The following is a 21098-nucleotide window of genomic DNA, read 5'->3' on the forward strand; positions in this document are numbered from 1 at the left end:
AAAGAGAATCCCCCCTCCCCAGGGGGTGTGGTCACACTGAAATACATTCCCCTTCATTTCTAAATTCTGTTGAGATTTGGGACACATACACACCACAAATGCCTGACATATTTCTGAGCCACAGTGGCTGGGATTTGAACTGCAGTCAACCATGTGGGATCAGGCTCCCTTAATCATCAGGCCACAAAACCAACCACTATTTAAGATTTTATCACAATTTCTGGATGGGAAAAAAAGTTTTTCAAGAAGAAAGTCAACATCAATGCATAATTTAGATTTAACCAGAAGGAACCTTAAAATGATGCATGATACGTATTTCTCTAACTTAAGTCCCCAGTACAGTGTAAAATGTGCATCAGAAAAAGTTCAAATACAGTCAATATTTTTGACTTTCCCATATATGCATTTGTGTGTGTGTGTGTGTGTGTGTATATATGTCTGTAAATGTATATATACAAATATATATACACTTATATATATAAACACATATATATATAAACATAATAACAAAAGCAATTAGAAAACAAAATTGCAAAAATTCCATATATATAATTAAAAATAGAAAATCCTTAGGAATAAATATAACAAATAAAATGTAATATAAGTATGAATTTCTGACACTAGTCATTAACCAGCACAATTTAGCCTAATAAATTATTTAAACCGTATTTACCCCTTATATTCTGCCTTCTTTCTGTTACATGATGCTTTCAATTCATTTCTCCTAGCAATCACAATTGTGAACATTATGAGAAATGGCAGAGAAATGTAGAAACTCAGAATAAACCAGTTGTTACGATGTGCATGGGAGCCTTTTTTAGTGAGAAACATATCTAGAAATGAAACGTATCAGATGTGAGTGGGGATATTTATGTAAATTTATATTTTTCTTATTTTAATCATATTTGTATGTATATATAATATTTGAAAATTTAATACTTTGAAAACTATTAAGGGAAAAATAAAGGAACATTAGGCTCATAATCCAAAACTTACAATACTACTTTTTCCATAGTTTTCTGAGTTTTCCACATGTATGTTTAACTGTTGTGGCTCTATATACAATTTTGAGTATTTGCTTTATTCAGCTTATTTGTAACATTGATAACTTAAAAGCTAATATGATAATAGCAGTTCAGTTAAAGTTATTTTTTTGAGAGATTTTTGCTATAGGGCACGTGCTCTCACCAGAAAGACAGAGAGACAGAGAGACAGAAAGCAAGAAATCACCCCCCAGGGGATGGCCACACCACAATCCCTTCTCCTCCATTCTCCTCTCAGGATCTTGGGCACGCACGCACATGTGCCCGGCGTGAGTTTAAGCCACCGGGTCTGGGACTCAGACCGCGGTAGACTACGTGGGAGTCCAGCGACATAGCCATTACACCAACTGTTGGTCCTGAGTTAAAGTATTTTTAAAAATATACACTGTGGGGTCAGCAGGTAGCATGGTGTTTTAGGCACTGGACTCCCACCCAGCTGACCACAGTGTGAGTTCCAGACCTGGTGGCTTGAAAATCATGCGAGGCAAATGTGTGTGTGTGCCCAAAATCCCAGGAGAAGAATGAAGGACTTGGGATTGTGGGATAGCCAGCCCCTTGCAGGATTTCTCATTTTCCTTCTCTCTGTTTCTCTCCAGCACTCTATGGTAAATAACAAAAACAAAACAAAACAAAACAAAACAAAAAACACCATGAGAAATCCCCGTGCTACGTCCTTGCTTAAACAGAGTTTTTCTGCTTGGATGAACCCATTGTTAAAGACCTCAAGTATCTTCCTTTATGCCTTTATATTTTATGCATATAGAAAGCCCATCTTTAACTCTTATATCTGTATCTGTGTCTATATATACACGTAGGTGTGTGCATGGGATGTGTGTATGTGCCCCTATCATTGGCATTACGTAACTACTCATACTCTGTTTTTTTTTACATTTTTTAAAAATTTCTCTGTACTTAAATTGAAAATCAATTTTCCACATACTTGTCTATTTCTGGCTCTTTCTTCTGTTCCACTGACTTTCATGTCTGTGCAGATGGCAGAGCCACGCTGACTTAAATATTGCCGCTTTCCGAATTGGGCGGTGTACTTTCTCTAACGTTGCTCTTCTGCAAACTCACCTGGCTATTCTGAATCTTTTACATTTTTTTAAGGAGTTCTTTATTATTTATTTATTTTGTTTAATTATTATAGGGCACATGCACTAACCAGAGAGAGAGAGAGAGAAAGAGAGGGAAAGTAAGAAAGCAAGCCACCAGGTCTGGGACTCAAACCGTAGTGGGTCACGTGGGAGTCCAGTACCTTAATCACCGTGCCACCTGCTGGCTCCCCCTTTACATTTTTAAATAAAGCTTATAATCAGCTTGTCAATTTCTATAAAAGAGCCTACTGGGTGATTTTGACAGGAATTTTCTTGTATGTATGAAAACACTGGGGAAGCACCATGCTTCACAACAGTGACTCTTCCAATCTGTGAAGATGAAATGCCTCTCCATTTATTTATATCTTCTTTAATTTATTTCAGGGTGGCTTGAAGTTTCCAGTATACAAATCAAATATTTTCTGGCTAAATTTATTTACTAGTACTTTACATTTAAGTTTTTGACTCATTTGGGTTAGTTTTTGTATGTGGTGATAGGTAGGAGTGATTTTTATTTTTCTGCATGTGCAACTACAGTTTTCCCAGTATCATTAGTTGAAGAGACTGTCTTTCCCCAAAGTGTTATTAATACCTTTGGCAGATACTGGTCAGCAGTACATATGTGGATTTCTTTCTGGGTCCTCTGTTCTGTTCCACTGGTTTATATGTCTGCTTCTACAACAGCAACATGCTGCTTATTTACCATAGCTTTGTAGTAAGTTAAAAGTTCATTCATGTGATGTTTTCAACTCTGTTTGTTTTTGTTCATTTGTATGTTTTAAGAGAGAGACTTTTGCTATAGGCATGTGAGCACACTGGAGAGACAGAGAGAGACAAAAAGACACAAAGCGAAAAATTGCCCCCCCCCCGGGTGGATGGCTACGTCCTCATTAAAAGTTTATAAAATTTGGAACCAGCAGTTAGCATAAAGGCTATGTCGCTGGACTCCCATGTAGTCGACCACAGTTCAAGTCCCGGACCTGGTGGCTTATACTCATGTCAGGAGCATGTGCGTGCGTGCCCAAGATCCCAAGAGGAGAATGGAGGAGAAGGGATTGCGGCGTGGCCATCCCCCCTGGGGGATGATTTCTTACTTTCTGTCTCTCTGTCTCACCCTGTCTCTCTGGTGAGTGTGCACATCCTATAGCAAAAACCTCTCTTAAAAAAAAAAAGTAAAAGAAAAATTTTATAAAATTTAGCATGAAGCTGTCTGATCCTTGGCTTTATTTTATTGTTGAGAGACTTTTTATTACACATTCAATCTTATATATTACTGTTCAGTTCAGGGTTTTAATTTCCTCTTGGTTCAGCTTTTGTAGGTGGTACACATCCAAGAATTTATTCATTTTGCCTAGGGTTTCTAGTTTGCTAGTGAATAGTGATCATAATAGTCTCTAATGACCCTTGTATTTCTGATATTTTAAAACTTTATTTTCACTTATTTCTTCTGAGAACTTGAGAGAGAGAGAAAGAGAGAAGGGAGAAAGTATCCCAGACAGGGACTTGATGCCATGATCCACCCCCTGCTTAGTCAGCCCCAGATCAAGGGCACATGCATATCAGGTATACTCAGGGAGGTCATGAACCTGGAACCTTTCCACGCAGATCAGCCTCACAGAACATCATGTGTTACTGTTACATTGCTGTATAACATCCTAGCCCCATGGTATCAATTGCTGGAATGTCTTTCTTTTATTTCTGATTTTGTTTTTCAGATCTTCTTTCTCTCTCTCACACACACATGCACACTCATAGTCAATCTACTTAAAGATTTTTTATTACAAATATTGTATAACATTAATTTAAATATAGTCACTATTCATAACTCATTGAGTTACTCAGAAGTTCATCAAACATTTGAATCAGCAGTTGATTTTTTTAACTTAACTCCATATAAAACAGCATTCCATTCTGATTAAAGTTTAATTTCTACCCACCAGACTCCTGAACACTTCCATCATCAATACTGCCTCCTGGTGAGCCGATCTGGGGTTCACAGTCTGGAGGCTTATGGCCAAGAAAACATTGACAATTGCCAAAATTATTACATATCTGAAACATAAATAAAATATTATCAGTTTCAATCATCTTATTAATTTCTGATATAAATGCCTAAATTCCATAGGATAACTATTTTTCTTGATATTATTATGCATACTGTAATCTATTAATTGTAAGTCTCACTTTCCATTCCAAGACCACCCGTGGATGACTGAAATAGTATATGCTACAAACCCTACACATATGATGTTTCTCCTAACTGACAGCTAGGACAACTTCTAAGTCATTAAAGGGTAGATACACTGAATAAAAGGACAATTGGCATCCCAGGCAAGATGGAATGATATTTCATCACACTACTCAAAACAGCCCACAATGTAAAACATATAAATTGTTTATTCTGAAATTTTCCATATGTGACTTCAAGATATACCACAAAGTTATAGAAACCAAAACAGGAGACCAGCAGTTAGTGTAATGGCTATGTCGCTGGACTCCCATGTAATTGACTGCAGTTCAATTCCCGGACCCGGTGGCTTAAACTCACGCCAGGTGTGTGTGCATGCATGCCCAAGATCCCGAGAGGAGAATGGAGGAAAAGGGATTGCGGCATGGCCATCCACTCGGGGGGTGATTTTTTGCTTTCTATCTCTGTCTCTCTCTGTCTTTCTGGCGAGTGCACGTGTCCTATAGCGCAAAAAAAAAAAAAAAAAAAAGGAAAGAAAAAGAAACCAAAACAGTACGGTAGTGGCATAAGAATATACATATAGACAAAGGGAATGCGATAGAAAAGCCAGAAATAAGGCTACTTTCTTACAGTCAACAGTTTTTTGACAAAAGCACCAATAACTTATATTGAGGAAACTTTTAGCAAATGTGCTGAGAAAACTGGATATCCACATGTAGGAAAATTAACCTAGGTCTTTGTATTTCACCACATATAAAATTCAAATGAAAGGACCAGCAATTGGTGTAATGGCTATGCTGCTGTACTCCCATTGGTCAACGGCGGTTCGAGTCCTGGACCCAGTGGCTTAAACTCAATGCCGGGTGTGTGCGCTTGTGTGCCCAAGATCCCAAGAGGAGAATGAAGGAGAAAATTGCGGCATGGCCATCCCCCCTGGGGAGGGATTTCTTGCTTTCTATCCCTCTGTCTCTTTCTGTCTGTCTTATAAAACTGAAACTGAAACTATAAAACTACTAGAAGAATATTCAGGGACTCTATGATATTAATCTAGGCAAGAATTTTTTGGGCAAAAACTCAAAAGCATAGGCAACAAAACAGAATAGGTTAATAGGATTACATCAAACTAAAAAGCTTCTGCAACAAGAAAACAACAGAGTGAAGATACAACCTAGGGATGGGAGAAAAAATTTGCACACTATATCTGACAAAGTTAATTCAAAATATATATGAAACACAAACAACTCAACAGAAAACAGTCAAACTAAAAATCCTGATTAAAAAACAAGCAAAAGGCTTAAATATGTATCTCTCAAGAAGATGCAAATGGCAACATGTATATAATATTTATACAATATGACTACTCATAAGGACGATGCAAATCGAAATCATGAGACATCATCTCACTCCATTTAAAATAGATATTGTTGGGAACCAGCAGTTAGTGTAATGCCTATGTTGCTGGACTCCCACGTAGTTGACCGCGGTTCACGTCCCGGACCCGGTGGCTTAAAACTCACGCCGGGCGCATGTGCGTGCATGCCCAAGATCCCAAGAGGAGAATGGAGGAGAAGGGATTGCGGCGCGACCATCCCCCCTGGGGGTGCTTTCTCGCTTGCTGTCTTTATGTCTTTCTCTGTCTGTCTGGCGAGCGCACACGCCCTATAGCGAAAAACCTCTCAAGATATTGTTAATTTTTGACAAAAGATAACAAATTTGTTAAGTATGTGTAGAAATGTGAACCCCCATACACTATTGGTGGGAGTATAAATTAGTGTAGCTACTGTGAAAAACAGCATGGGGTTTCCTCAAATAATTAAAAATATAACTTCTGTATAATTCATCAATCCCACAGTGGTTGTATACCCTAAATAAATGAAATAAGCATGTATCTGCATGTCCATGTTTATTTAAGCACTATTCACAATAGACAAAATATGGAATCAACATAAGTATCTATCAATAGATGAATGAAACTTCAAACGATTGTGATCAGTGAAATAAGCCAATCATAAAATCACACACTGTATGATTCCAACTGTATGAGGTACCTACAACAGTCAAATTTTTAGAGACCTCGAGTTAAATAGGGACTTGGGGAGGGGCTGAAAGAATAGATACAGAATTTCAGTTGGGGATAATAAAAATTTTCATAGATGGATAGCAGTGAATGACTGCCCAATGATATAAATTTTAAATGTACTTAGTGCCACAGGATTGTACATTCCACAAATAGTTAAAACTAGGGCCCAGCTGATGGTGTGTGGCTAAGGTGGTGGACCCTCCCCCATCGCCAGTCACAGTTTGAGTCGTGGACTTGGTGGCTTGTCTTGTCACTTTCCCTCTCCCTAGCTCTCTTTCTCTCTCTCTCTCTCTGGTGAGCACATGTAACCTATAGCAAATTAAAAATAATAATAATAAATAATTCTTCAAAAATAGCTGTAATTATAAATTTCATATTATATAAATTTTACCAAAAATGCATGCATTAATAATATGAGAACTAGGGCCAGCAGATGGCACAGTGGTTAAGGCACTGGATGACCATAACATGGCCAACCATGGTTCAAGTACAGGATCCGACACCTTGAAAATCATGCTGACGCATGTGCATGCCTACATGCCCAAAATCCTAAAAGCAGAATGGAGGGACTGTAGTGTGACCGTCCCTGCTACAGAGTTATTTCTCACTTTCTCTCTCTCTCTCTCTGTCTCTCTCTAGTGAGCACACATACCCTATGGCAAAAATGTAAAAAAAAATAATAATATTACAAGAGCTAGAAGATGTTACCAAAAAAATTCAGGCTAAAGCATAATGGTAAAAAATATCATGAAGTAAAGCAAAAGATCAGGCCAACAATTGTATTTACAGATAATAAAAAATAAAACATAAAATGTGCTTATTTTCTTTGTTAATAGTTCATAGGCAGGTTAAGGACAATGCTGTTTCATACTTTACCTCCAGAATTTAAAAAATTATAAAATCAAATACATTATAGTGACCTTGAGTATATTAATATAATATTGACTACATCACACACTAAATTTCTTTTAGAAAAGCGAAACAATGAAAGACCCTAAATTGTGAATTTTAAGAAATAAAAGTGCAATGTGAAAGTAACAAGTTTATATTACCAGATTAAAATAGATCAACAGAGATGAAATAAAAGTTTTTTGCATGTGGTTGCATTTCACTTTGCAACCCTTTCCTTAAGAACAATAGAAAATGTGGTAAGACGTCAGCATATTTTTAAGTATAGTCTCTGTAAAATATAGCCATATATCGAATTAAGTGTATAAGGAAGAGCAAACTATGATCATAATATGAAGAAAACATTTGTGTTTAAGAGCTGATTTTTAAAAATTACAAACTCAAGTCGTGGGTATGTAAAATAATTCAAAACACATCTAGTGCAATTTACTTAATAGTGTTAGAATTAGCTCAGTTGATATACATATGTATTTGTGCATGATGTGCATATAAATCAGCTATCTCTAGGCAAGATCAATTTACAAGTAACATAGACTCTCAGCACAGGATAAAGGTTTACTTCCATTTACCCACAACGACATGCAACTTAGAACTACAAGTGGAAGTAACTTACTCCATTCCCTTTGCATTTTACAGTGGCATTACAGTTATATCCCATGGAATGAGCTTCTCTGCATGTTTTATTTACACAGTACTAAAATAAAACAAAAAATATTTATAATCATTCACAAAATTTATACAAACTGAGATGTAATTAATTCATTGCTATATAAACACAAAAAATGCTCAAGTTGAGGGACTGATTATTCATATTATTCTAATTCTGATAGGAATATTTTGCATTACCATACTCAGTACAAAAATCTAAAACATTACACTTTTTGTTTGTTATTATTTCTTTTTTATTTCTTTTTCTTTTTTTTTTTAGATTTTTTTGCCATTGGGTGCATGAGCTCACTGCAGGGAGAGAGAGACAGGGACAGAGAGAAAAAAAGAGAGAAATCAACCCCAGAGGGAATGGTCATGCTGTAATCTCTTCTCCTCCATGCCACAATCCCTTCTCCTCTATTCTCTTCTCAGGATTTTGGGTACACATACACACACACACACATACACACACACACACACACACACATGCACACACACACATACACCCCCTGTGTGAGTTTCAAGCCACCAGGTCCAGGATTCAAACCACAGTTGACCAGAGTCCAGAGCCTTAACCATTATGCCACCTGCTGGCCCCAAGGCGGGTTTTATTTTTTATGTTATTGCTTCATTAGGAACAATGGGTTAGGAATCAGCAGATGGCATAATGGTTACTTTGCTGGACTCCCATGTAGTCAACTGCGATTCAAGTCCCAGATTGGCAACTTAAAACTCACACTGGGTATGTGTGTACATGCCCAAGATCCCAAGAAGATAATGGAGAAGAAGGGTTACAGTGTGGCCACTCCCCCTGGGGGGGATTTCTTGCTTACTGTCTCTGTCTCCTGCAAATGCATACATCCTATAGCATAAAAAAAGCTCTCTCAAAAAATTGAAAAAAATTAATTGGTTAACGTTAATAATTTGTCCCCTTGAAAACAGAAACAGAATTAATTTTGTTTAGGCTCCAGATATAACTCCTAAGTTATTATGAATTTTTGTTGTAATATTTGTCAGAATAATCTAACAAGTGAAATATTTAACATCATTTTTATCTACCATAGAAACCTATTATGTTAATGTGGGTAATCCTAGGGTAATTAGTTTCCACAGTATGTGACTTTTTGCTTCATTTACCATTTTTTATTTTAACTGACTTTGTAGCTTAGTTTTTCTCCAAAAATATTAGGTTGTCGGGAAAGTCATGATGTATTTTTCTGTTTTTCTATGCAAAAATGTGGCATCACTTTCCAGACAACCCAATATTAGCATAGATTTTGATTAATTAATGATATAAAGGCATAATGAGAACGAAAATTCACTTTTCATAAATATTTCCTCAAAATTAACTTTTGATTGATGAAAACCTTTGAGCCACTTTGTTCCCCTTTGTTTCATGACTGTGTGGATCTAAGCGCTCACATACACACATCCATTCCTGAGCTGGTATATGTACTGAGACTGCTTTCCCAGTACAGATTTCTTTTTTCTTTTTCTTTTTTTTTTTTAAGAGGTTTTGCCTTAGGGCATGTGCATTCACTGGAAAGAGAGTGAGACAGAGACAGTAAGAGGAAGAGGGATAAATCACCTCCCAGGGGGAATGATCATACCACAATCCCTTCTCCTCTGTTCTCCTCCTGGTATCATAGGCAGGCACACATACGTGCCCAGCATGATTTTCAAACCACTGGTCTGGGACTCGAACCGTGGTGGGCCATGTGAAAGTAGGTGCTAGGTGCTACGCTATCTGCTGGCCCTCTAGTACAGATTTATTATTTTATTCTTCTAAATTTCTCACAGTTATATTTTAATCAGATATATATATAATCAGATGATTTTAAAAAGACAGTTCTTTATGGAGCAGGAAAATGGAAGATTCAGTGTTAGGTTTCTATAATCAAAGCTACTAAGAATTAAAAGATCTAAAAAGAATTATGTGTCAATGGAATCTTGTGCTTAAAACATTCATGCTCCTTTTTGACATAAAAACTGATTTAAGGTTAATTTAAAAAGCAATGCTATTGGATAAATGAGGCCTAGTTCATATACTTTTTTCAATATCATATGTGAAATAAATGTCAGCACCAGATTCAAAACCTTTCCATATAACTGGAATAGTCACCGTAAAATACAGAATATGATGATTAACATAAACAACTCAATGTAACTTATCACATGTTATTACCATGTGGAGGCCACACACAGTGCCATCAGCCACGTAGCCATTGTCTCTTCCGACTGATCTCATGGATAACTCAGAAGTTACAGATAGACATGCATGATCTTGAATATGTGAATGAACTGCTGATTGAACACTGCTTTTGTAAGTATCATTCTGTGGCCAAATACAAGCTAATTTTCCACAGAGTATATCCCTGGAAATAGAAAGCAAAAGTACAACACTCCTTATTATTTTGTCTTCAAATGATTCCAGATTCCAATCCATTATTGCATGATCATGTAAATGTTAATTAATGGTATGAAACCAGACAACACGCCAAAATAAAAGCATCCAATTATTGTGTATGACAGCTAAATTCAACTTGATTGACTAGTTGTAGCAGAATTGAAATGTATACGCTGAACTCTGTTATGTAGACATGATCATGATTTCCCTTCTACGACTGAGTTTTATTGTTTTTTTTTTTGCTTTCAGTTGGTTTAGAGCCCTCTTCATATTTCACCACACTTTTTGGGAGAATTTATCACTTGCCCTTACTTTGATACGGCTTGGCGAGATTGGACACCTGTTTCCCCAATGTGCTGAGTGGCTGATTATTGCACTTACTCTTCTGCGTCTTTTGATTAGCCCTGTGGTCCTCACCATAATCTCTATATGGTATGTTTCTGCAGTACACAGACTCTCGATTTTGATCAATATTGTCACTGTATCTAAACTTGCCTCTTGAGAATTTAGAGCTGTTTAGCTCCTCTCCATGCCACAACATAGTCAAAGGCTGTCTCACAGACACTTGATTTTGCTGCTCATGATCCACCACTAGGTAGCAAGCTGACTTCTCTAAGAAGTTTACAATATTTCTAGACTATGGCCCAGAAAATGATCTATGCCTGTTCTTGCTCCTAGAATCACTCAACCTTCCTGGTATCTATTCAGCAGTTAAAAATCTTCCATGGACACAACCAGTTTGGGCTAAAGATAGGTGTCTACTGAGCATGTCAGTATTATTCTGCCAAATATCTCCTCTTACGAACTGTTATCCATTCTTCCCAAAACACCATTCTGGTTCTTTTAGTATCGTAGCAATTAGCTTAATGGCGCCAAGTGAAGATTATAATACGGTTGGAAGCCAAAACCTAAAACTTTTTCCTAACTTTCCTTTCCTCCAGCATACTATTTTTTAGTTTTTCTTTCTTTCTTTATTTGTTCAGTGGGGTTCTTCTGTCTTTCTATGGAATGTATATTAACCCAACCTTGCATTGTGTTTCTCTTTCTAGTCTGGCTATTGAGTACAAACTCTTCCTCCGAAGTACATTTTCTCGTCATTTGCATCTGTGGTAGAAGTCTTTTCTTTTCTGAATAGGGATCATAGTCTGCTTAGAGCAGATAATCTACACTGCTCAATTCCAGTCTTGTCTAATTTTATTTCAGGAAAACTGATGTTTTGTTATATTGTATTATCAAATAAAGTCCAGATAAGTCATGCTTGCTAACTCCCATGGAGTCTTCCACTTCTCTTTTTCCTTCTTCCATGAGTACTGACCAAAGGAGCAGATGTGCTGATGCGTAGCAAGGAGAGAGATTACAAGCAGCTGGTATACCACATCTTCTGTCTTTGATGGGCTTCTCTGTAGTCTAATTCAGTCTGCAGGGTCACAGGCTCTGTACTCTTATCCAATGAGGTCTAGCCTTCAGAGATCATACAGAATTTCAGTGATCATACAGGATTTCTTCATTCTCACTTTCCAGCATTCCCTTTGTGATTCCTCATTCCCTCTTCCCATGTACTTATCTTCCTATATTGGGGCTTGTGAGACATTCATCCTCTTCACGACAGTCATAATCCATGGTAAGTGTGTGCATGTATATGTGCGTGTGCGTGTGTGTGTGCGATATTGTCTTGGTCCCACCAACTAAACACCTTTTTCATACATTCTCCATCTACTTAAAGGAGCCACGTTGCTTTAGAACCATTCCGAGTGATGCTTAACTAAGGATTTGACAATTTTTCCTGGCTATGTCTTAGAGACTAAAAGAAAGTCTTGCTTCTTCTTAGATTGCCTAATCTTACCTAAGTGTTCTTACATTCTCTTTCTACTTCCTTATTTCTTGAATTTGGCTTGATTACTATTTTTTATGTTTCTTTTCTTTTTATTACCCTGTTGAAGTTCAGAGTAAGCATTTGTTATGGGATAGGCACTTCCTTTATCGGAATCAATCTATTACACGGATTTTAGTAAAACTATGCTCCAATATTCCCAGTTTGGCTATGTATATGTACTGCCATGATTTACATTCAGTGATTTAGAAACATACAAAAATAATAAAAACAACTGTGTTTTGACAATTTTATGCCTTAAAAATAAAAGCATATGCTTTAGAATTTTTCCTATTTGTAAACTTAATTCAACACCAAATTTTAATTGTCAATATATACAGAAGGAGTTGTGATTTTGGGAAATTTATGCCCTCTTCCATACTCTGACAATAAGCATCAGCCTTCTTTTCATGCTGTATCATCCTGAGGATGACACCAGAAGAAAAACAAGGGAAAGAAAACTGGACTGCACACAAGAAAAGAAAAAGACAAATAACGGTATTTGAACGCACTGTCCTTTCGTACAATTTACCACTCATTTCTGTCTAGTGTCTCTTGACAAAGAATTTCTAAGTTTTATGATTTAAAGAAACATATCATTTTTATATACGTACTTCTGCTCACAAGGCAATGGTTGTGAGTTTTCAAAACCACAGTTTCCAAATCTATAGCGCAGAGAATTAACTTCTTTAAAACAGGCGAATGGAGCACCTTGAGCACCTTAGAAAGCAAACATATACCTTGAATTATCATTTTTAATCCAAGCTAAATGTTCATCTATAGTCAGCTAAAGAGATTCATTTTTTAAAATTGTACACTTGATCACTCTTTTGTTTCTGTGCATGTCCTGATGATTTAAGTGGAAAATTGTCTTATTTAACACAACACACAAAGGATTCTATCTATTGCAGTAATTGTATTACTTTAAAACACAATTTGGGGGCCAGCAGGTCGTATAGTAGTTAAGGCACTGGACTCCCACATGGTCTACCATGGTTCAAGTCTTGGACCTGGTGGCTCAAAACACAGCAAGTGCATGTAGGTTCCTGCCCAAAATCCAAAGAGGGGAGTGGAGGAGAAGGAACTGCAGCATGGTCATGCTCTCTGACGGAAGGGGGTAATTTCTCACTTTCCTTTTTCTGTCTGTCTCTGGCGAGTGCATGCACCCTATAGCAAAAAAAATTAAAAAAAAAATAAAATTGGTTGTCCTTCTCAGTAAGAGCAAACATCCCCTAGTTCAATGGATTTTTTTTTTGAGAGAGAGAGATTTTTGCTATAGGGCACGTGCGCTCGCCAGACAGAGAGAGACATAGAGACAAAAAGCGAGAAATCACCCCCCAGGGGGGATGGTCACGCCACAATCCCTTCTCCTCCATTCTCCTCTCGGGATCTTGGGCACACATGCACACGCACCCGGCATGAGTTTTAAGCCACCAGGTCCAGGATGCGAACCACGGTTGACTACATGGGAGTCCAGCGACATAGCCATTACGCTAACTGCTGGTTCTCATAGCTCAATGGATATTAGTCTTGACTTTGTAGCTTCCTCTTAATAAAATGAATGATCTAAAACATGTTATTATGGGCAGAAACTTTAGGAATTTATACATAGTTTTCCATGTTCTTTTTTATCCCCCTCATGTAGGGAATCAGCAGTATTTTAAGTAGAGGTTAATCTCTCAGATTGTGTGTCATGGTAAAGGCAATATAGAATTTTTTTTTTTTTGTAGGGAGCATGTACTCAGCAGAGAAAGCCAGTGAGAGGGAAAGTGAGAAATCAGCCCCCAGGATGGATGGCCATGCCACCATCCCTTTTTCTCCATTCACCTCTTAGGATTTGTGGCATGCATGCACATGTGTTCAGTGTGACTTTCAAGTCACCTGGCCAGGACTTGGACCATGATCAGCCATGTGGAAATCCAGTACCTTAAATATCCTGCCACCCACTGGCAAATAAATGTAAATGAGAGAGCAGTACCTTTTCCAAATATCCTGGTACACTGGTTATCAGTTGTTTGGCATTGTCCATTGTAACAGTATGCAGATCCCAACTTGCACAGGTGACCATTCAATGCGTAAGTGTCGGGAACGCAATTATTAGAAGTTCCATTACAATACTCTGTAAAATCACACTCTTCATCAACACTCCTTCTACAGGGAGTGCCTGCTACTGAGAACTAGGAAGAAAAGGAAAAAGAAAAATCAAGTTCTCTATTCAGAGAACCACTACCATTCTCAATTACTTACTGAAGAGATTTATCAAATAAAACAGTTTTGATTAGGGACAATTGAGGGAATGACAAAATGCCCAATACTGGGAGTCCATCAAAAGAAAAATCAAGTACCATATTCATTGTGAAGCCCAGAGAAGAGCAGGGTCTCAGTGATATATTAATAAAAGGATCCCTTCTGACAAGATTTGCCACTGTCCACCTGCTTTTCTACTCCATTGTGAATTAATTTGACTCAAGTAGCACTAGTGAGAGCCTAAAATGATTAGTTTAGACAGACTTGATCCTTGAAATTGAGAGAGACCTAAGAGATAGATGGCCTAGTTTCAGTCCCTAGCTCTGACTCTTACTGGTTTATTAGTGCGGACGAGAAAAACAATTTCTCTATTTTACATAAGTAAATTTGGGATAATCATATTCTTATAGCATTCTTATTAGTATTGAATTGAACTAATGGGAAAAGTGCTTAGGACAATACATGGTAAACGATGTATGAAACAGCTATCAGCACCAGCGCTAATTTATTATTATCTGAGAGCACAAAGGCATCCCTGAGTAGCTCCAATGAAGGGGAAGTTACTGCAAAATTGTTCACTTTTCACCAGTGAAGTTCATGTCTAAATGCTGACCTGCTATGTATTATGCATGTTGAAGTCTCTCTCTCTCTCTCTCTCTCTCTCACACACACACACACACACACATACACACACACAGAATCGTCCAATTTTAATGAATTAATATTTAAACAAAAGTGAATGATAAATGAAGTGACATCTTAAAAGCGATGAAAAAGGAAAAAAATAAACTCTTTCTAATTAGCATTTCATAGCCAGGAAATATAAATTTCAAAAATGAGTAAGAGGGAACCAGCAGTTAGCGTAATGGCTCTGTCGCTGGACTCCCACGTAGTCAACCGCGGTTCGTGTCCCGGACCCGGTGGCTTAAAACTCATGCCGGGCGTGTGTACGTGCGTGCCCAAGATCCCGAGAGGAGAATGGAGGAGAAGGGATTGCGGCGTGACCATCCCCCCTGGGGGATGATTTCTCGCTTTCTGTCTCTCTGTCTCTCTCTGTCTGTCTGGCGAGCGCACGCGCCCTATAGCGAAAACCTCTAAAAAAAAAAAAAACATGAGTAAGAAAGACTTTCCTAGACAAATGGACTGAAATAATTTACTTTTACTATACTCAAATTACAAAAATTAATAAAGGAAGGTCTTCAGGCACAAGGAATATGATACCAAGCAGAATTTTCCAAAAGGTAATAAAGGGAACTGGAAATGAAATCTATGACTTGGATGATAAAATGTCTTTTTCTCATTTTACTTGCCCTAAAATAATGTGTAGTTATATGTAATGAGCTTGCCAGGGGATGGAACCCTGCCTGCCTGGGGCTGGGATTGTTCTGCGAGAAAAGAGCCTTCAGAAGCCTTTCCTGACATCCACATGTGGATATTTGCATTGCTTCTTGCCTTAATGCTTCAGGACTCTGGATGGCCTGAACTTACCGTGTAGAAGATAAAAATCATTAGCCAGAATTCTGATTAACACAATTATAGTTAAAAGCTTTTTTTCCCTAAGAATGGGAATGTGAGAGGCACTCAAATATCCAGACCCAAGAAATACAAAGGACCCCACCTAGAATCAACCAAGAAGACCTTCCCCAAGGCTCATAGCCAGATTGACTGAAACCACAGAGGCAAAATACTAAAACTGGCAAGAGAGAAAGGTCAATACATTTTTGATATAATAATCTGTATGTTTTTTCCTCATCTTTATCTGTTCATTTAGAAGATGGTAGACTTTGTGGTTTCAGCACAGTCAGTACCAATCTGAGATGTCTGCTCTCTCCAAAAGAATTTTCCGCGTATACTAGCATTTGTTTATTCGGTGTGTATTTTATTTTACTGAATGTCTTCTATAATCTTTTTGATCAGTTCCACGTGGATTCTGTTATCGCAGGTCAATGTTCTTTTCATACATGTTGGCCACTTACCTCACAGTTCGATGTGCAGCATGGCCCGGAACCACACTTCACCAAGCCTTTCAGTTTACATGTCCTGTAGTCACAGCATTTTTCAAATTGACATTCCTAAAATATTATCAGAAGAAATATTATTCCAGCTGTCCAAGGTAAGATTTCTACACTTCAATGTAATACTCTATTTTACTCAACTTTTAGGCCATGCAGTATAATTATACTCAGTCAAGCTTTGCTGTTTCATTATTCCTAGAATATCCGGCTAGACATAAGAACTGTACACTATTTAAAAATTCTAAAATAGAAGTTGATCAGTAACATTTATTAGCTAAAATACTTGGCAATTAATTCAGAAATTACTAACATGGAAATATATTCTTGGAGGAAAAGAAAGGTGAGATTCCAGGTGAAATGTAAACCTTTCTTGATGGTCTTGTTAGTGATTTGTTTACTAGAGATTCCAACTATGTATGAAAGCAGAGTTAAGTAATTCATGGAATAAAGACACATTTAATATACATACATAATTTTAATCTCCTATAGGGCACATGTGCTCACTGGAGACAGAGAGAGAGAAAAAAAAAGGGAGAAAGCCCCCCCCAGTGGGGATGGCCACACTGCAATGCTTTCTTCTCCATTTCTTTATGAAAACTTATGAAGTGTTTATCTTCCCAATCCAAGAGATCTAGAAAGTGACCGGTACATCAAAACTACCCTCAAATCTCAGTTATAATTAGAAGAATTCATTGTATATATTATCCCATACATACCATGACAAACAAGTCTGAATTTTTAATTAGAGACATACAAATTGTGTTCAGTTTTCAGTCTTTAGTACTTACTTCTTCATTGCCACAATCACATTCTTCATTAGGTTCCAAAATCCCATTGCCACACTTGGGTAGATTTTTATGTAATGGTTGCAAATTTGAAAGGTTCTGAAGACATTTAGCCTCAAATTTTGAAAGAAAATTTTTATATTCAGACATGCTACAGTTGCTAAAACTCTTTATACCGCTGGAACTCCTAAAATTAAATAATATTCTTCAGATAAATAAACCTTGCTAATAAAACCACATCTAGACAATGCTCCACACATAATAATATGAACTTTTTTAGAGGTTTTTGCAATAGGGCCCATGTACTTGCTAGAAAGACAAGAGAGAGAAAGCAAGAAATCACTCCCCCAGGGGGATGGCCACACCACAATCCCTTCTCCTCCATTCTCCTCTTGGGACCTTGGGCATGCACACACACACACCCAGCATGAGTTAAAGCCACTGGGTCTGGGACTTGAACCACAGTCAACTACAAGGAAGTTCAGTAACATATCCATTACACCAACTGTTGATACTCATAATTATATGAATTTAAGATGGCTCAAATTAAAATACAAAATCTCAGCAAAGATTAAACAACCATAACAAAAATTTAATTTTGATATTATTTACCTTCCACATTCCCCAAAAACATATAGAAAAAGTTTCTTTCCAAAAAAGCAATGCAAAAAGTTATAATAATTAAATCTGTGCAAGCATATCATCTCAATTTTTTATAGAGTTGAATATAAAAAGTAAAAAATTCGCATCTGAGAAAAAAACTCATGAAGAAATATGTGAAATTAGTTAAGAAAAGTAGACTTACACTGCTTCATGAGTCATTATGCATGTAGCTCTGGGACAGGAACACTTACTGATGTCATCATATGTCAGTCCTATATTAAGGCCAAGCAGTTGAGCTATAATAACTGAAAATGCCTCCAAACTCATTGAATCTGAATACTGAAATGAAGAGTTAAGAGAAAATGATTATAGAAAAAGAAAATAAATGCAAGTAGTGACTTGAAATCATTTTGCTCCTATAAAGTTTTATATTTTTACACTTTTTAAGGTTGACCATTCATCTGTTGGGATATTTTTATCAATATGTATATGTATGGTAATGTATTAATTAAGAAGCATAAAATAATGTTCAAAAAATAAAATTATGATAGTCTGGTTTAAAATCTGACAAGCCTAGATTCTATAGCTTTGAACATATAGTATTTCTTATGCAGTCAAAGTAGAACATATTTATTTCGCTTTTCCATGAAGTCAGTTTATATGACTAATAAATCCTAATTCCATGTATTCGTGTGTCAGGCACCATCATGTGATGAGAACAGAGTGGCATGCATGAAAGTAATGGACTTAGTTCACACCTGGAGTTTATGTCATAGAAAGAGAAACATAGGAACAGGAACCCACAATGAGCTGCCTATACATATGTGAATTATTAACACTGCTGTAAAGGAAAACAGTATTCCAACTGGAAATTTATGAGGGGATTAAGCATGATATTTAGAGAAGGTAATAGGAAAACCCTCTTGGGAAACAGATATTTAGGTCACAATCTAAAACTTGGGAAATAATACAAAAGTATGAATATGGGTAGAACGCTCAGATAGAGACCAGCTAAAAGTTTATGCCATAGTAAGTGGAGTGAAGAGGGTATGAGACAAGAGCTAGCGACACACAAACAATCGTGGTAAAGAAATCTGAGATAGGAAGTTAAAAAACAGTGGGTAGCAGGTCCGCCAGGTAGCATGGTGGTTAGGGCCATTGGACTCCCACGTGGCCGACAATGATTCAAATCCTGGACCTGGTGGCTTGCTTTCTCACTTTCTCTCTCTTGCTCTTTCTGCCTCTGTCCCTCTCTGGACCAATTTAAAAAATAATAAGTAAATAAATAAAGTTAAATAAAATAACTCTTATTAAAAAAAAAAAAACAGTGACTTGCTTGGGGGATCAGCAGATGGCTAATGGTTACATCACTGGACTTCCATGTAGTCAACCATGGTTCAAGTCCCAGACCCGAGCAGCTTAAAACTCACACCACACACATGTGTGTACATGCCCAAAATTCCCAAGAGGAGAGTGGAGGATATCCCCTGGGGGTTATTTCTCACTTTTTGCCTCTCTGTCTCTGTCTCTCTGGGGAGCACACATGCCCTATAGTAAAACTCTAAAACAAAAAAAATTTAAAGTTGGCAGCAGTGTAGATGACAGTATACTTCATATTGTTTAACTTTTTAAATAAGTTTTCAATCTTATTTATTCATTTTTTAATTTATTTTAATTTGAACAGAGAGGGCCAGAGTGAGAAAGAGAGAGAGAGAGAGAGAAGAAATCAAGCTGCCAGGTCCAAGACTCAAACTGCGCTCAGCCATATGGCAGTCCAGTGCCCTAAGCAGCATGCTACCTGATGACCCCATATTATCTAACTTTAGCAAACTATATTTTTCTCAGCTCTCTAATCATCATAAGCAAAACTCTTAGAACATTTATAGCAAGTTCTCTAAATCAATGGGAATTTATAGTGACTAAGACTTAAATAATGCATAGCTAAAGGACAAGGAAGAGTATGTGTACATATGTGCATAAGTATGAATATAAACATGGGACAGATCTAATGTGGAAAAAATAGTTACGAGGCATCCCTTCCTGTTGTCCCTTCCTGTTGTCCTATAATAAGTTAGCTTGAAAATCCTAGTGTCATAAATTCAAAGTAGGTTAAAGTTAGGGCAGAACATGAGAGGTGATAGGGAGGTTAACCATCAGAGTGTAGGGCAAATATAGGAACTAAAGTTGAACCTCCAATGCCATGGAAGAGGAGCAGATGCGGCCTTGTACCTCTAACATCATACATTTGAAACTACATCTCCAGTTTAAAGTCATGCAACAGATGGGATCCCTTCCAAATAAAATCATTCCCTAGTCCAATTATATAAGAGAGATCATACAAAGAATCAATAGATGTAATAGAAAAGGATATCACTTCAGACTAATAAATGATGCTGTGAGAGAGAGAGAGAAGAGGAGAAATGGAGTAAATAGATGGACAGTCAGTGAAGAAATGGAATCTACAGCACAGACTTGAATATTCACTTTAGGTAATGAAGTTGAATGCTAGCATACTTGTTCCCCTGAGCATAACAACAAAAATGCAGCTACCCAAAGGCGCCAAAGAATTCAAAGAGGCTGGCAGCGCTGGGCGGTAACTAGGCTCAAAGGGAGCTACTGGGGGAGAGTGCCATGTCTTGGCGTTTCGCAAGTAGACAGTGGTGGCAGGCATGGCATGCAGATTCAGAAAGCAGTCATGGAAACATTTCTCCCTCTCTGGCACCATAAAGCTAAAATGTGACTATCAGGAAATTAGGGCTGCTGAATAAATAGGATACTAAACGAGAGAGAGACAGAGAGAGATGGTCCTTCGTATTCTGTCTCCACATTTCCTGGTGGTATCCTGACACACTCATGTCTAGAATTCACAGCCTCAATGTCACTTAGCTGCAGACTCAGGATTTGAACTCAGGGATGAAATGTTGTCTGTTACAGAGCTGCTGTTCTGAAGATAAATGAGAGGATTTTAGGAAATGAACAAATGGACAATTCAAGGGGCTAAAATCAATAAGATGGCAGACGAAGAGGTCCCCGTTCTCATCTTTGCACAGAAATCATCCACTGAGGAAATATCTTTATGACAGTCCTCCAGTTGAGAGGTTTCTACAGTAGCTACATCAAAATGTAGGAGGAGAAGGCTTTCCTTGACCCACATCATTCTCCCTAAGCTGGCACAGCTTAGCCATAAAAGATACCCTCCTCAGACA

The 21098-nt window shown here is 37.4% G+C and overlaps 1 protein-coding gene across 4 annotated transcripts in view; it reads right to left on the reverse strand.

The window, feature by feature from the left end:
* Nucleotides 1-21098, reverse strand: part of ADAM18 (ADAM metallopeptidase domain 18) — a 51314-nt gene that overhangs the window by 7071 nt on the left and 23145 nt on the right. For 3 of the 4 annotated variants that reach the window (XR_336889.1, XM_006164738.2, XM_006164737.2), the window contains exons 11-18: nt 18095-18231; nt 17293-17476; nt 16466-16561; nt 14221-14419; nt 12857-12962; nt 10151-10340; nt 7931-8011; nt 4078-4192 (exon numbers count right to left, since the gene is read on the reverse strand). Coding sequence is in view for 2 of the 4 variants with exons in the window: in XM_006164738.2 (XP_006164800.1) it covers nt 4078-4192; nt 7931-8011; nt 10151-10340; nt 12857-12962; nt 14221-14419; nt 16466-16561; nt 17293-17476; nt 18095-18231 (1108 nt within the window). In the remaining 2 variants the exon portion in view is untranslated. Of the gene's footprint in view, nt 1-673; nt 834-4077; nt 4193-7930; nt 8012-10150; nt 10341-12856; nt 12963-14220; nt 14420-16465; nt 16562-17292; nt 17477-18094; nt 18232-21098 lie in introns of all 4 variants that reach the window. The other variant, XR_336888.1, reaches the window with a different exon arrangement.

This window comes from Tupaia chinensis, unplaced genomic scaffold (assembly GCF_000334495.1).
Source record: "Tupaia chinensis unplaced genomic scaffold, TupChi_1.0 Scaffold143705_1, whole genome shotgun sequence".
NCBI lineage: Eukaryota > Metazoa > Chordata > Mammalia > Scandentia > Tupaiidae > Tupaia > Tupaia belangeri.